Genomic DNA, 13,710 nt, shown 5'->3' on the forward strand with positions numbered 1-13,710 from the left:
CATTACATATCAGCACTCTTCAGCATTGAACTGTCAAGGTGTTTATCAGTGAGGAAAATCTGAGAAAATGGCCTAAAAGGAGCCTAAGGAACCATGATGATGAAATGTAACGTGCTGTCCCAGGAACAGAAAAAGGACAATAGGCCTAGATTTGCTCTTTGGAATACCTTGAGCTCTTCAGGAGCTGAAGAATCTGATATTTATGATCCAGTTGATTTAAAATAAGCATGTGAGTGTTGTGCTGGAGATGGATCCAGGGCCTTAGGTATGCTAAAATGTGCTCTAGTGCTGAGCTGCACCCATAGTCTATTGTCTAGTTTAAAAGACTACAGATGAGGTCACTGAGCAGCTACCTGGCAAGCTTTTTCTTGTCTTCCTAGCTACATTTGACAGTAACACTACAATAAAACCTTGAAAAGGCTTCAAAAAACACTTGCCCAGAGATATTCATAAAGTTTCCCAAACAAATGAGGGTGAGTCAAATCAGCTTGCTGTAAACACAAAGGGTAGGATGTATAGAACAGCAAGAAAGAGTGGGGAAGGCGGCTGCAGGGCCAGTTCAGGGCGCTTGCTCTGTTGTACCAAGCTACCTCCCCTTATCCTATAGACAATGTGCAAACTCTTAGGAGTTAGTTTTAAAGGTGAGGTTTACAAAAGTGACTCTGATGGACGGAAAGCTGATGGAAAGGCAAAGGCTTGGGAAAACACACTTCATCTCTGGAGGTGTTGAGATTTGGTCCTTAAAAGTAACAGGATATTCAGTCCACAGGGCATCGTGGTAGTCTAAATTGCAAGACGGCAGTCAAACATGGTACTTAACTATGGCAGTAATTAGACAGCAAGTGATGGGCCAGAATTAATGCAAACATATAGGCCTACTGAGGTTCATCAGAGAGCAGAGATCAGTCAAGTTACACCTCCAAGCATGGGAGCAACACAAACCTGCAGAGAAGGGAGGGCATTACCGTCTGAGGAAAGCCTATAAGCATCTCCTGGGGGATGGAACTGGAGGGGAGGGGTCTGAGGATCCTGCTGGAGCCATCTGCACATGAGTTGGACCACAAAGACCACGGTTTGAGCTTACTTTATTAGGACAGTAGAAGGCAACTGCATGCATTGCATGTGTGCTCCTGAGGCTCCGGGAGGGTCTCTAGCATGCTAGGCAAACATGCTACCACTAAGCTACACCCCAGAGCCTCTTTTCATTATTTTTTTTAAGTATAGGTAATTTCTTTTTTTTTTAATGACAAGTAATGATCAAGGCAATAGGAAGAACATAAACTACAACAATGGAACAACCTGACGTGGCAAATAGGGTGACAGTGAAGAGGGAATGGGAACAGTGACATTCAACTGGAATGTAAGGTGAGCCACTTGGCAATTTAAAATGACCTAGTAGTCACACTAGAAAAAGTAAAAATAAACTGGTGAAGTTGTTTTTAAGAGTATCTTTCATATGACCCAATATATCCAAGATAGGACATGTGCTTCCATATGTAGCACAGGTCACATTTCAGGGACCCACTGGACAGTGCAGAGCTGGAGGTAAAGTGCCAGGAGTCAGCACCAACTCTATCACACCTGTTCTGCCTACAGAAGTGAGAGTAAGAAGGTGGACTGCCTGAGACCCTCCAATGCCAGTTCCTTGACAAAGTCAGGACTGGCAGTGGGTACCCGCAACGCAGGGACTGCATAGGATGGGTGTGCGGCCTCTCTCTCTACTCTATAAGTCATAGTTTCCCAGATATTCACTGTGCTATTGATAAAGGACGGTCGGGAACCTGAAGGATCAGAACTGAGAGTAGTTAAGGAATCAGAGCCGAGGATGAAAGGCACCCTCCAGAGTTGAAAGGGGAAGTAAAAGCCACCACAGAGATTTGTGTCAGTCCCCTACCTCCTGTGTGGCGATGTTCACCCACTGGAATGGGAGGGGAGCGCCGTGCAAACCTCAGTGTGTGGGAAAACACTGGGTGAAGGCCCTGTGTGTGCTGCACTGGCTCTAGATGGAGATATTGTAGATGTGGGGCCTGTTGTCCAGTAGACAACTGAACAATTCTGTGAAAAATTATACCCAGTCAAGGACACCTAGTGATTGATCTTTCTGCTACCTTTAATGTGCTTTAGAAAAAGTTGCTTTCTTGCTAGGATTGCAGCCGGACAGTCGGTCAACCATGTCTGAATCTGTAACCAAAACAGAAACCGCATTGTATCTAAGCAAAAACTGTTTAACTTGCCCAATTTCATATGTAATTGCAAAAGTATATAATAAAGCAAAAAACATTTCTCTGTGTTAGAGGAGCCCTGCTCCCCTGGCCCACCAGAAGGACCTCTGCAGGAATCTCCTGGGCCTGCTGCAGCCGGACTGAGGCAGTGGATTTGTGACCACAATGTTTCAATCTTGGTATGCTGCAAGGATAGTGCTACTGTCTGATGAACAAAAATAAAGATCATGGATCAATATGCTTTTCAAGAAAAGACAAGCCACTGTTATGGAAAGATGACTTTTATTTCCACTCTGAATGATTATCACACCATTATTTAAACACATCTGAAAAAAATCCTGAAATAATTTAAACAGAAGGCACAGAACAAATCAAAATATTTAACTGTAAGAATGTGAGAAAATTCAAACATTTCAACAGTAATAATAAATTATGAACAAGTCTCCGTCACTAAATATCATTCTGACCAAAAGCTATAGTCTTTCCTCATAAACTATTGTGTTGGCTGATTCTCAAATTTCCATGATAAAAATACTGTAAAGAAAATTCTTTCAAAACACTCATTAGACCACCAGGCTCAATGTATTTTATATATGACAAAGTAGCAGTTATGATATTTTTTGATGGATGGCCAGGCCCAAAAGAAATGACACAGTCTTACAAATTAAAAAAAAAAATAGCCATGTTAGTTACAAAATTCTATTTGGGGAGCAGGGAAAGGACTTGTTCCATGTCAATTAGAGTATCAAAGCACTTCAATATCAAATTGCTTCAAAAGCCAATCTTCACGTAACAGTAATATACTGCATGGGGCATTCCACTGTATCTGGGTTAAGTACTGACCACACAGTGTTGCTACAGGGTCCATTAAGTCAGTAGCAATTACTGCTGCCAATTCTTACTTATTCCGAAGAGATATGTTTTTACAAAGCAGTATAAAACTAACTGGAATAATCAATAACATGCTACAGATATAATAAACCCCAGTAATGAGTTTGAAAATGAAGTGGTCATGCTCCATAATATACTGTAGTATCTGAAATACATTCTGTGATCATCAACACCATTTATTACAGAGGTCACTTGTAAATTAGCTCAGATTCTGAACTAGGTTTCTAAGTGAAACTTTTTTTTTCAAGTATGCATAATATTAGTAAAGATATTTTTCTTAACTCACTTCCTTATGTGTTCAGAGGACAACTGTGTTGAGTAAGGGATGAGATACTTTTCAAAAATATTTAAAAAATATGAAATAGTCCAGTGACCAAGATTGGACCAAAAGATATTAACATCTAAAACCTACTACTTTAGACTTTAAAAAAACAACAAAAAACCAGAGCTTTTCAGTCCTTTTCTTGAAACAAGTTTGTAAGAATAATGGGACAACTAAGGGTTCTAAAACACTCAAAAGGTTCCTATTTCAATAAAATAAAAAGGTCTTCTTTCTACTTAACTGTGATATATACGTGTATTTAATAGCAATGTGGTTTTATCTTTATCATCTAGCTTAATTGCATAAATCACAAAAACATTTCCAGACAAGATTGCCAATAAATATAATACAAACTCTAGAAATGATTTTTAGCAAAAACAGCTTCAAAAATTTCCTACATAGCAAAATGTCCCTTTGGAAATGAATCTTTAATGCCTTTGGACTGTTCCAGTGAGTGTGGCTTTACCCACTCCTGCACTAGGGTATAATAACCACCCAACTCCTTTGTCCCTGGGTAATAGATCGCATTAGCTTTTATTCTCTACACTTCTAATAAAGGTACATTATTTTAAAAGAAACTTTCGTGCTGTCAGCTCACATCTTTATCATCTAGCAGAAATAAGATAAACCAGAAAATCACTTTCTAAACAGTATAAAGTGTTGAAATGTTGGCACCAATGAAAAACGAGCGATGGTTATCACTCAAATTTAAAATGTATCCGTTCATGTCACTGCCTGTGACAGCAGCACCAAATGCTGCTGTCTGTGTCTGCACTGACATCGGGCTTGCGGGGACATATAACGCGTTTTATGATTCAGTTACTGGAAACAAAGCACCACCACTTTAATCCAGCTGGCCGGGTCACTGTTTGGGTGGGCTGCATTCATTACTCTAGGCCTGAGAGTCTGGATTCTGAAAACATAAACTCAGGGTTAGTGGAAGACTGTCTCCAAGCTGAAAGAAGTGTAGCTAACTTTTGGAAAATAAAAATAAAAAGATAATCTTAGCTGTTTTGGGCCCTTGGTCTACGAGCTGTGCCAGTATTTCCTAACACAATGCAACCAAAGGCTTTCCTTTAGAAAACCTAGAAAGGAAGAAGGAAGACCAAAAACTAATTTCAAAAATCTACACAAGGCTGCCAGGCCAACAAATAACGGTCAGGGTGACTTTGTTCCTCTGTTCTTTTAACATGGGAACCAGCGCAGAATGGCTCATACCCACAGTGGACAGGCCATTGACAGCGACAATCATGTCTCCACATCTGGACAAAGACAAACAGAAACAGAAGCGGAACGTTACTACGTTAGCAGTTTTAAAAACATTACGCCAAGTGCTTAGCATGAAAGGCACAGTTTTACCTGCCAATTTACTATCAGTGAAGATGTACTCACTATTCTCAGAGACAATTACTAAGCCTACACTGGCTTTTCCTCGCCAATCAGGAATATGCCTGCACCAGTTCTCCCATAACTGGTAGGCAAACTTCAGGGACAAGCAGATTAACTTTCAAGGCAAGAGATAACTAGGTGAGTCAATCTGCTCTTTCCTTAAAAAGCATTAAATATCTGGGGATGCAGGTGAGGGGTAGAGCCCTTGCTTAGCGTTGTACAAGACTCCAGGTTCAGTTGCTACTACTGCAAAAGTAAATCAGCTGTGAGATAAGGCATGTGTACAGTGTTGGCTGCTGCTGCTATTACTATTATTTGTAGCACTGGGGATTGAACCCAGGGCTGTATACATGCTAGCCAAATGTTCTACTACCGAGTTATACCCCTCAGCCTGCTGGTCATTATTCTATTATTTCTGCATTCATTCTTAGAGCTCCTACATCTGACAGTAAAATTGAGAATAAGCCTCATCCTTCCTTTCAGCTAGCAGTACAAGCAGAACTATCAGAAGTGCGTGATGAATGTGAGAACCCTTCTGTCCTTATAACTTTCAAAATTATTACGGGTTTTGGTCATTAGTTTACAACATGAACGAGTATGCTATTTTAGTGTTAGCCACTCTAATCTCATTTTGTAAGTAGCCGACATGCAAATTACTAAACTAATGAACTGAGGCTTGGCTGGTAACTCAGCTAACAGAATATTTATTCATTCTATTATAATGACTTTTTTCATATTTATCAAGACAGACTGATCTGAAGCATACTCCTGATGAACTTTTAGTGGTGCTGTTTAGGTGTCACTTTCTCTTCGTAGACAGTGCCATCTCTCCATGTGTGCAGCATTTCTTTCTAGTATGTTGACGTCTACTTTTTAAAGAAGTGGTTCTTCCATGTAGGCACTAAAAATTACAATCAATCACTTCTTCCCTGTTGGTGACAATCCCTTGACACACCTCTTTCTTCTGGTGCCTGAGCTTTGAAATAAAGAGGTCGTGTGCTGGCTGAGTGCATGGTGTATAGCGGTGGCAGTCAGCAGAAGGCTTAGTGGCCAGGGCTCCAAGCCAGACAGTCCTGGGTTTGAGTGCCAATCAAACTTTCAGCTATTTGAACTTGGGCAAGTTTCTTAGCCTTTCTGAGCCTTAGCTATCTTGTGTGTAAAAGAGAAATACTGTAATAACACATTTACCTCATAAAATTAAGAAGATTATATAATGCATGTATCTCCTGGCACTGTGCCTGGCATATGATAATCTATTGTACACTCATTCATTCATCAAACATTTATTGAGATTTTACTATATCTCTGTTATGGCAGTCAGGGATACAACAGCAAATGCAATAAAATCCCTCCCTCGTGGAGCCTGTATAAATACAATGTCAGGTAGAGATCAGTGCTATGGAGAAAAGTTAAGTAGGATCATCGAGTGGCAAGACTGAACCTGAGGAGGTAGTACAGGAAAACTGCTCTGAGCTCACTGTCATGTTATCGTGTATCCAATAAAATGACTCAGTTCAGTTCTGGTCACCAGATAAATAAAATATGTCTGTAAGTAACAAGATGGCAAAACTAATGCTTAGTCTAGGTCAGGAGTTGGCAAACTATTTCTATAAGAAGCCAGGCAGCAGGTATCTTAGGCTCTGTGAACCACACAGTCTCTGCCAGGACAGCTCAAACCTGTGCAGCAGCAGCCACAGAGTGAACGAGCACGGCTGCATCGCAATAAAACTTCACCTACAAAAGCAGACCACAGGCTGGACAGGTGACCCCCGAGTTGGAGCGTGTGCAGCGTATCAAACCTAAGTCACATTATAACAAGGACAAGACTCACTTTAACCTTCCATCGTAGTAAGCAGGAGTTCCCAAGACAATGGTTTTAATGAAGAAAGGCTGATTGGTGTGGTTCTCTTCATATCCACCAACGATACTGAAGCCCCAGCTTCCCAAGTAGCTCCTTCGTAAAACTATATCATGGCAGCTATGAAGGGCACTGCGAACAAACACAAAAAGGAAGAGAAAAACATGGAGGCTTTCATAACCTGGTCATCGATGCTATAACGTCCCAACACATACACCTACCATTCTTGGAGACAGAGAGAGAGGGCTGCTCTATTTCCATTTGACATTATTATTACTGTTGTGACTGTTACTGGCGCTGGGGATGGAAGCAGTGGACGGAACCGCTAGGCAAGTGCTTTATTGCGGAGCTGGACCTCCTAGCCTGACTGTTCCCGACGATCCATAGGCCTAGGAGGACTTGTATTTCTCTTTTTCTAGTCTCTTCCCAAGTGAAGACATACACATAAACAGACACAAGCAGGAAGCGTAAATAAAGCTGGTTTCAGAAGAAAGGTCAGAAAGTGTGTAAAAACCATGAGCTGATAATGTGTGCACAGCATTGCCAGTAACACCTTCCTTTCTAATAAACATTTGTATCTGTAGGAGAAATTACCAAGTGATATGCAAGAGGGCTAGTGCTGCTGCTTTCAGCATCCAAACCAAAGAAAATGACCAGGAGTGTGGCTTTCCAAAACAAGGTAGAAGCTGGTGGTGTAGCTTAGTGGTGCAGCACTTCCCAGCATTCTTACTACCCTGGGTTCCGTCCCTAGCACTACAAATAATTAACTAAATAAACAGTTGCAAAATGATTTGCAAAAGTATCTTTTTAGTAATAGTTTTTCATTATTAAGTGAAATTAGACCTATTGACAATCTAAGAAAAAACTTCCTGTTTTTAATCTATTAAAAAAAAGATTTAAGAATGCCAACTCTGGGCAGGGGATACAGCTCAGCAATACAGCACCTGCCTGGCAAGCTCGAGATCGTGAGTTTGATTCCTGGTACCAGAAAAAAGAAAAAACAATGCTGACTCTGTAAAGCAATATGTATTTGTGTTTTAGTTTCTGAGTTCACGAATGAGAAGGGACTTGTAGGGAAGCTTCTGGGGTGGACCAAGGTCCCACACACTGGCCTGGATGTTTATTTTTTTATTTTTATTTTTAATTATTTTAAAGAGTCAAAGAAGGATAACATAGTAATAGGGGGGCTTACCGAATTACAGACAAAGTGGTAGGAAATTATCAATGGTTGCTGTTTTACATATTGTTATCTACAAGATAGTTTCTCAGGAAAACAGACAAATAATAGTGAGTTATAGACAAAAGTGGTAGGAGATCATCAGTGGTTGTTGTACTATACTTTGGTATCTTCACAGTGGTTTCTAAAGAAAATAAATAGAGCTATACATGAGTGACCAATTGAATATTCATTGACTCTTCTCAATGGTTGTTGTAGGAAACACACTAATACACATATATCCATTTACAAAATAGCATAGGAACAATACAAACATTACAGAGTGATGGACAGACTAGTAGGAAAATATTAATGGCTGCTGTAATACATGGGAGTACCTTCAAAGTGGTTTCTCAGGAAGACAGAGATAATGCAAGAAAGAGCTAACAAGTAGTTATTAAAATAGCATATTACCGCCTCACCAGTGACTCCTTTCACTGAGGTGTGACGGCTGGAAGGAAGGCCAGGATTGAAAAGAAGGACCGAGAGACTTGCACCTGTGTCTAGCAACAGGCTGTTTTGGCCTGGATGTGTAGAAACAGTTATTTTAGTTATTCTGAATCTTCTGCAAAGGGAAGGAGAACAGTCATTCCCCTTTCAGGCTAATGTGCAGGTGGGAAGTCCTGATGGTGGCCACCTGGCCTCAGAGCAGGACACGTGGCTCTTGGATGTAAGTGCACACAACCGAGACCTCTGTCACACAACAGTGGCCTCTTGCTGACCAATCTTCTTTCAGAAGAGGTGGGGCTCCAAGTCAGGTTTTACAACACTGCTATTTCTCACCTAACACTGTTCTTACTCTGCCCAGCACAGCAGACAACCAAGTGCACAAAGATATGAACCCCTAAATTAGACTGGCTTTAATAAATGAGGAGGACTGACGGATGCTCTATGGCTACTTCTCCAGGATGTGGCTGCCCTTCTGCCACCAGGAGAGGGACAGTGGCCTTGCTGAGCTCATGAGCAACTGCAAAGGCGTACAGCGGCCGCGGGTGCTGCCTTTCCAGCTTTACAGTGGCAGGCCCGGGCCCAAGTGCCAGGTGGAGAACGGAACAAAACACATGAGGCTCCTCTGAAGCCTGGAACCTCCCACTTTAGTATAGCTCTGTAGGAGTTTAACAGCAACCATTTAACCCATATTTATGTTTCAGTGAAAAGAAAAATTCAGTTTGGATGTATGGAATAAACATGTATGACACAGTTAAATCATCTCTGCGGCAAAGAAAAGAAAAAAAAATCCCAAAACCCAAAAACCTCTTCTCAGGTCCCTACATGTCTGAGACATTAATTCTATTCTAGTCTACACTTACCCCACCACTGTGGGTAAGTTAACTGTTACAGACCGACAAGGGTGCAAGTATGACTACTCCAGTAAACAACAACAAAATTATCGTATCAGTACCTTGGAAGCCCAAGCCACATGATCCATGACGGGGACCAACTTGCATCATATTCATTTTCACTGAAAGTACTCGGCAGCTCCTCTGAGGTCTGAGTGGCTTCCTCGACAATCTGGACCTCTAGTGCTTTCAGGGCGACAGCCGGGGAAGCAGCGCTGGCCTTCAGCATAGCAACAGCCTCACTGTGACTCAAGTTGGTCAAGTCAATGCCGTTGATATTCAGCAACACATCACCTGTTCAAGCGAAGAAACCAGAAAACTGACCTCTGCCACCAAGGGACTATTTCCCTACAATTCTTGTTTACAAACTCATCAACAAACACTAGTTCCAGTAACTCAGGTAAGGAGAAAGACCTTTTAAAAAAATCTCTATAAATTTAAAAACTGTAAAAAACAAGTCCAATCATGGAAGACACACTGAAACAATTCATAACTTAAAACAATGCCATAATATCGAGCAAGAAGTGTGACTTGGGGTACACTGATCCAACTGGAAGACCGAACCATGAGCTCGAGTTTGGCTGTGTTCAGATCCCAGGCACGTTCACTTCTCTGCTGTGAGCCTCACAGGTTTCTATAGTTCTTCCCAGTTCAAAAACCATCTGATTCTTTGCTCTTTTTACTACTGTCTATTCCACACTTACACAGCTTTATACATAAAGATAGCGTTGAACAGTCCAATAGCACCCTTATCCATGGGTATACAATGAGATGAAACTTGTGACTGGAACACCTTCCTTACTTAAGGGAGAAAAGATGTGTTCCTCTCCCAAGTAATATACTGAAATGGAGATTAGATAAAAGGTTAGGACAGAAAGGATTAGCTTTGGGGGAAGCAGGTACTGCATAATAAAGCCCATAGAATTTGTAATTTTCCGAATTTATCATCTATTTTTTGGATTATTAAAGCAAAACAGTCTCACTGAAGAAAACATATAAAGTAACAGGAAGGAAGTAAAATTATCCCAGATTCTACAACTGAGAAAAAACCTTTTTTAAAAGACAGCAGCCTCATTGAGATATAATTCATATGTCACTTGATTCATTCAATTTAAAATATATAATCCTATGGTTGTTAGTATGTTCAGAGTTATACAGACATCAACACAACCATGTATAGAACATTGTTATCACCCCCTCAAAAACCACGCATCCATTTACAGTCATTTCCCTTACCCCACCCCTGAGCAACAACCACTCACCTACTTTCAGTCTCTTATTGGTTTATCTATTCTGGATGTTTCATAAAATGAAGACTTTCACTTAGCATGATGTCTTCAAAAATCATAAATGATACTGTATATTGTGTCAATACTTTACTCCTTTTTATGGTCAAATAATATTTCATTTGTATGGACAGACCGCATTCTGTTGGTCAGTTCACCAGTAAATGAACATTTGGGTTGTTTCCATTTTTGGGCTATTGAGAATAATGCTGCTATCAACATGGATGTACTAGTTTTTATGTAGATACATTTTTCATTTCTTTAGGAGTAGAACTGCTGGGTCATATGGTTTAGATCTTGGAGGAATTACCAAACTGTTTCCCGTAACAGTTGCACTGCTTTGTATTCCCACCATGAAATGAGGATTTCATGTTTCTCCATATCCTTGCTAACGCTGTTCATGTCTGTCTTTCTTATTATAGTCGTCCTAGTGGGTATGAGGTGATATCTCACTGCAGTTTTGATTCCTATTTCTCTAATAACCAATGGTGTTGAGCAGCTTTTCAGGATTTTTGGCCATTTGTTCATCTTCTTTGGAGAAGTGTCTAGTTAGATTTTTTGTCATCTTTAAATAGGGTTATTGGTATTTTTACATGCTGAGTTGTAAAAGTTCTCTATATATTCTCGATTTGAGTCATCTCATCTTTTTGTAGCACAGAGTTTTAATTTTGATGAAGTCCAGCTTCTCTGTTTCTTCTGTACTTGTGCTTGTGTGTGGTATCTAAGAAACCACTGCCTAATTCAAGGTCATGAGGATTTACACCTGTGTTCTCCTCCAGAGTTTTAGCTTTTACATTTATGTACTGAAATTCATTACGGGTTAACTTTTTTATGTGGTGTGAGGTAGGAGCTCAACTTAATTCTTGGAAAAGTAACTTGTAAGGCTCAAATTTCTTTCCATATGAACAAAGTAGGTCAAAAGACAGTGCAATTTTTACTATGGGAATTGTGGCTAACTGTACACTCCCTCCTATGCAAACTATACAGCACTGAACGGGAATGTAAATGGTGAATGAGTTTATTCCTAGTATCAGGTTTGTCCTCTGCCCCAACTACTTTCTGAGTCTCCTTCTGCATAGACATTTATAAACAACATTTGTATTTTAGCAAGACGGCTCTTTAGAGTAGAGTACCTGCCATAACTGCATAAGCTTAAGTCTCTCAGAGGATCTTTTCCAAAATAAAAATAAACTAAGAGTCTGAGTAACTGTGTGAAAATTCTGGAACCATCATCACAGTTCCGCAATTTTGTTTTACACTGGGTATTTTCTTAACCTTATAGAAAGATGTTATGTTTTCACAAGCAAGGGACATTTTATAGAATTTTGAAAAACATGTTTAATAGGAAAACCTGTAAATACTCTAAAATGTAAGCCTAATGCAGGGATGAGAGGTGGCAGAATTACTCATAATTCTATCTTACCTCTCTTAATTCTGCCATCTCGTGCGAGGCAGCCGTGAGGCGGCACGCTGGTCACAAAGATGGGCAGCTCACCACTCTTACTTCCTCTGCCTCCAGCGACTGTCATTCCAAGCGATTCGTGTGGTTCCTTCTTTACAGTAATATGCTTTTCTTGGCATGTAACACATTGAGTAAGATCCTAAAGCACAAAAGGAAAAAAACAGGGGGTAATGAATAATATACAGCTGAGGCAAACACAGCTTGAGCTAAGGTGATAACTAATGTAGTATGTTCTATTTTCTTTTTTTTTATATTCCTTACTAAAGACTGAAAGTAATAGTTCTTGATAGTAGAACTGTATATCTTGTCTAACTTTGGACTACTGCATTTTCAAATGACTATTCATATGATTATATTTTGGAACAGAAACAAATTTAGAACTATCGACATGGAAGTCAAAGTAAAATAAACACATCATTTGTTTAATTATTTTGAGCTCCAAAATATGAGCAATTCTGTTAAAGTAAATAATATTTTTGAGTTTTAAGTCTCTAAAGACATCAATTTTTAGCCCTATCTTTTCCCCAATTCTTTGAAGGAAAAGTTAACAGTACAAAAGTGTGAATTTTGCTAACTGCCAGAAAAAAGTCATAGCTCTCTTTTTGATTCTTACTGACAAGCATTTCATATGCTCAGTCACGAAGCCAGTGAAAATCTACTTCTAAAACCTCCATGAAAAGCTGAAAGTACATGCAATAACCAAATTTTTGAAAAAGATAATGATACGAAAATGAATAAACAACAAAGTAATATTCTCAGAGAAAAACTACTTTTACTAACATTTGCTACTATTACTAATTTTTGAGACACTCCCAGAAGAAAAAGAGAATTTATTTATTTTTAAGAAAGAGAATTTAAAACATCATTTTCCTTTCGAATTAGAATTTAGTAACAAGATATACGTATGCAAATTAACAGTAAAATCACAATAATTAACATTCATTGGTTTCACATATACAACACTAATGATTTGGTTGCATTATTTCACTTGATCCTTGCAAAGTGCTGAAAGAAAATACTATTATTGGTTCCATTTTATTGATGTGGAAACAAACTCAAAGAGGTCATATAATCCACCTCAAATCATGTAATTAAAAGTGATCCTGTTAGAACTTGAAATTCATACGTTAAAAGACATTAGCTGAGTACGATGTTTACATCTGTAGATCCCAGCACTCGGGGAGGCTGATGAAGCAACATCGAGTTTGAACTCACCTTGGGCAACTCAAAAATTAAAGAAAAGGGTTGAAGATGTACTCAGTGTAAAGGCCCTACACCCACTTTCCAATACAGTATGATGCACTATATGTACATATGGTATATGTACCCATTCAGGCGGTAAGTATAACAGTGGCAGCTAATGTCTCAAAAGGTACTAACGTTCACCATCTGTTTACAGAATGTTGGAGATAATTACTAACAATATTGAAAACAGAAATACATGAATTATAAGTGCTGCTCACTAACTCATTGTGCCACTGGAGCTCTAGAAATACACAAATTATATTTATAAATTATAATAATATTTTCTTTAATGACATTAAAAAGCTGACATGCATTTCTCTGTTAATAATGATATTTATCAACTTTCTAAAGTAGGCCCTATCTACCTTCTCAGGACCTGTAATCCACATATGCTTTAAGTTTTATCAAAGGAATGACTTACACTTTTTGTTTGTTTAGTGCTGGGGACTGAACCCAGGGTCTCTCATATGCTAGGCAAG

At 39.4% G+C, this 13,710-nt stretch overlaps 1 protein-coding gene across 1 annotated transcript in view; it reads right to left on the reverse strand.

Annotated features, from left to right (window-relative positions):
* Nucleotides 1-2,485: 2,485 nt before the first annotated feature.
* The window catches only part of Lnx2 (ligand of numb-protein X 2), a 41,127-nt gene continuing 29,902 nt past the window's right edge, over nt 2,486-13,710 (reverse strand). The window contains exons 7-10 of the mRNA XM_005406356.2: nt 11,948-12,125; nt 9,301-9,532; nt 6,656-6,814; nt 2,486-4,697 (exon numbers count right to left, since the gene is read on the reverse strand). Coding sequence (XP_005406413.1) covers nt 4,562-4,697; nt 6,656-6,814; nt 9,301-9,532; nt 11,948-12,125 — 705 coding nt within the window. The 3' untranslated portion in view covers nt 2,486-4,561. The remainder of the gene's footprint in view (nt 4,698-6,655; nt 6,815-9,300; nt 9,533-11,947; nt 12,126-13,710) is intronic.

Source organism: Chinchilla lanigera, unplaced genomic scaffold, assembly GCF_000276665.1.
Source record: "Chinchilla lanigera isolate Chin_1 unplaced genomic scaffold, ChiLan1.0 scaffold00096, whole genome shotgun sequence".
In the NCBI taxonomy this organism is placed as follows: domain Eukaryota; kingdom Metazoa; phylum Chordata; class Mammalia; order Rodentia; family Chinchillidae; genus Chinchilla; species Chinchilla lanigera.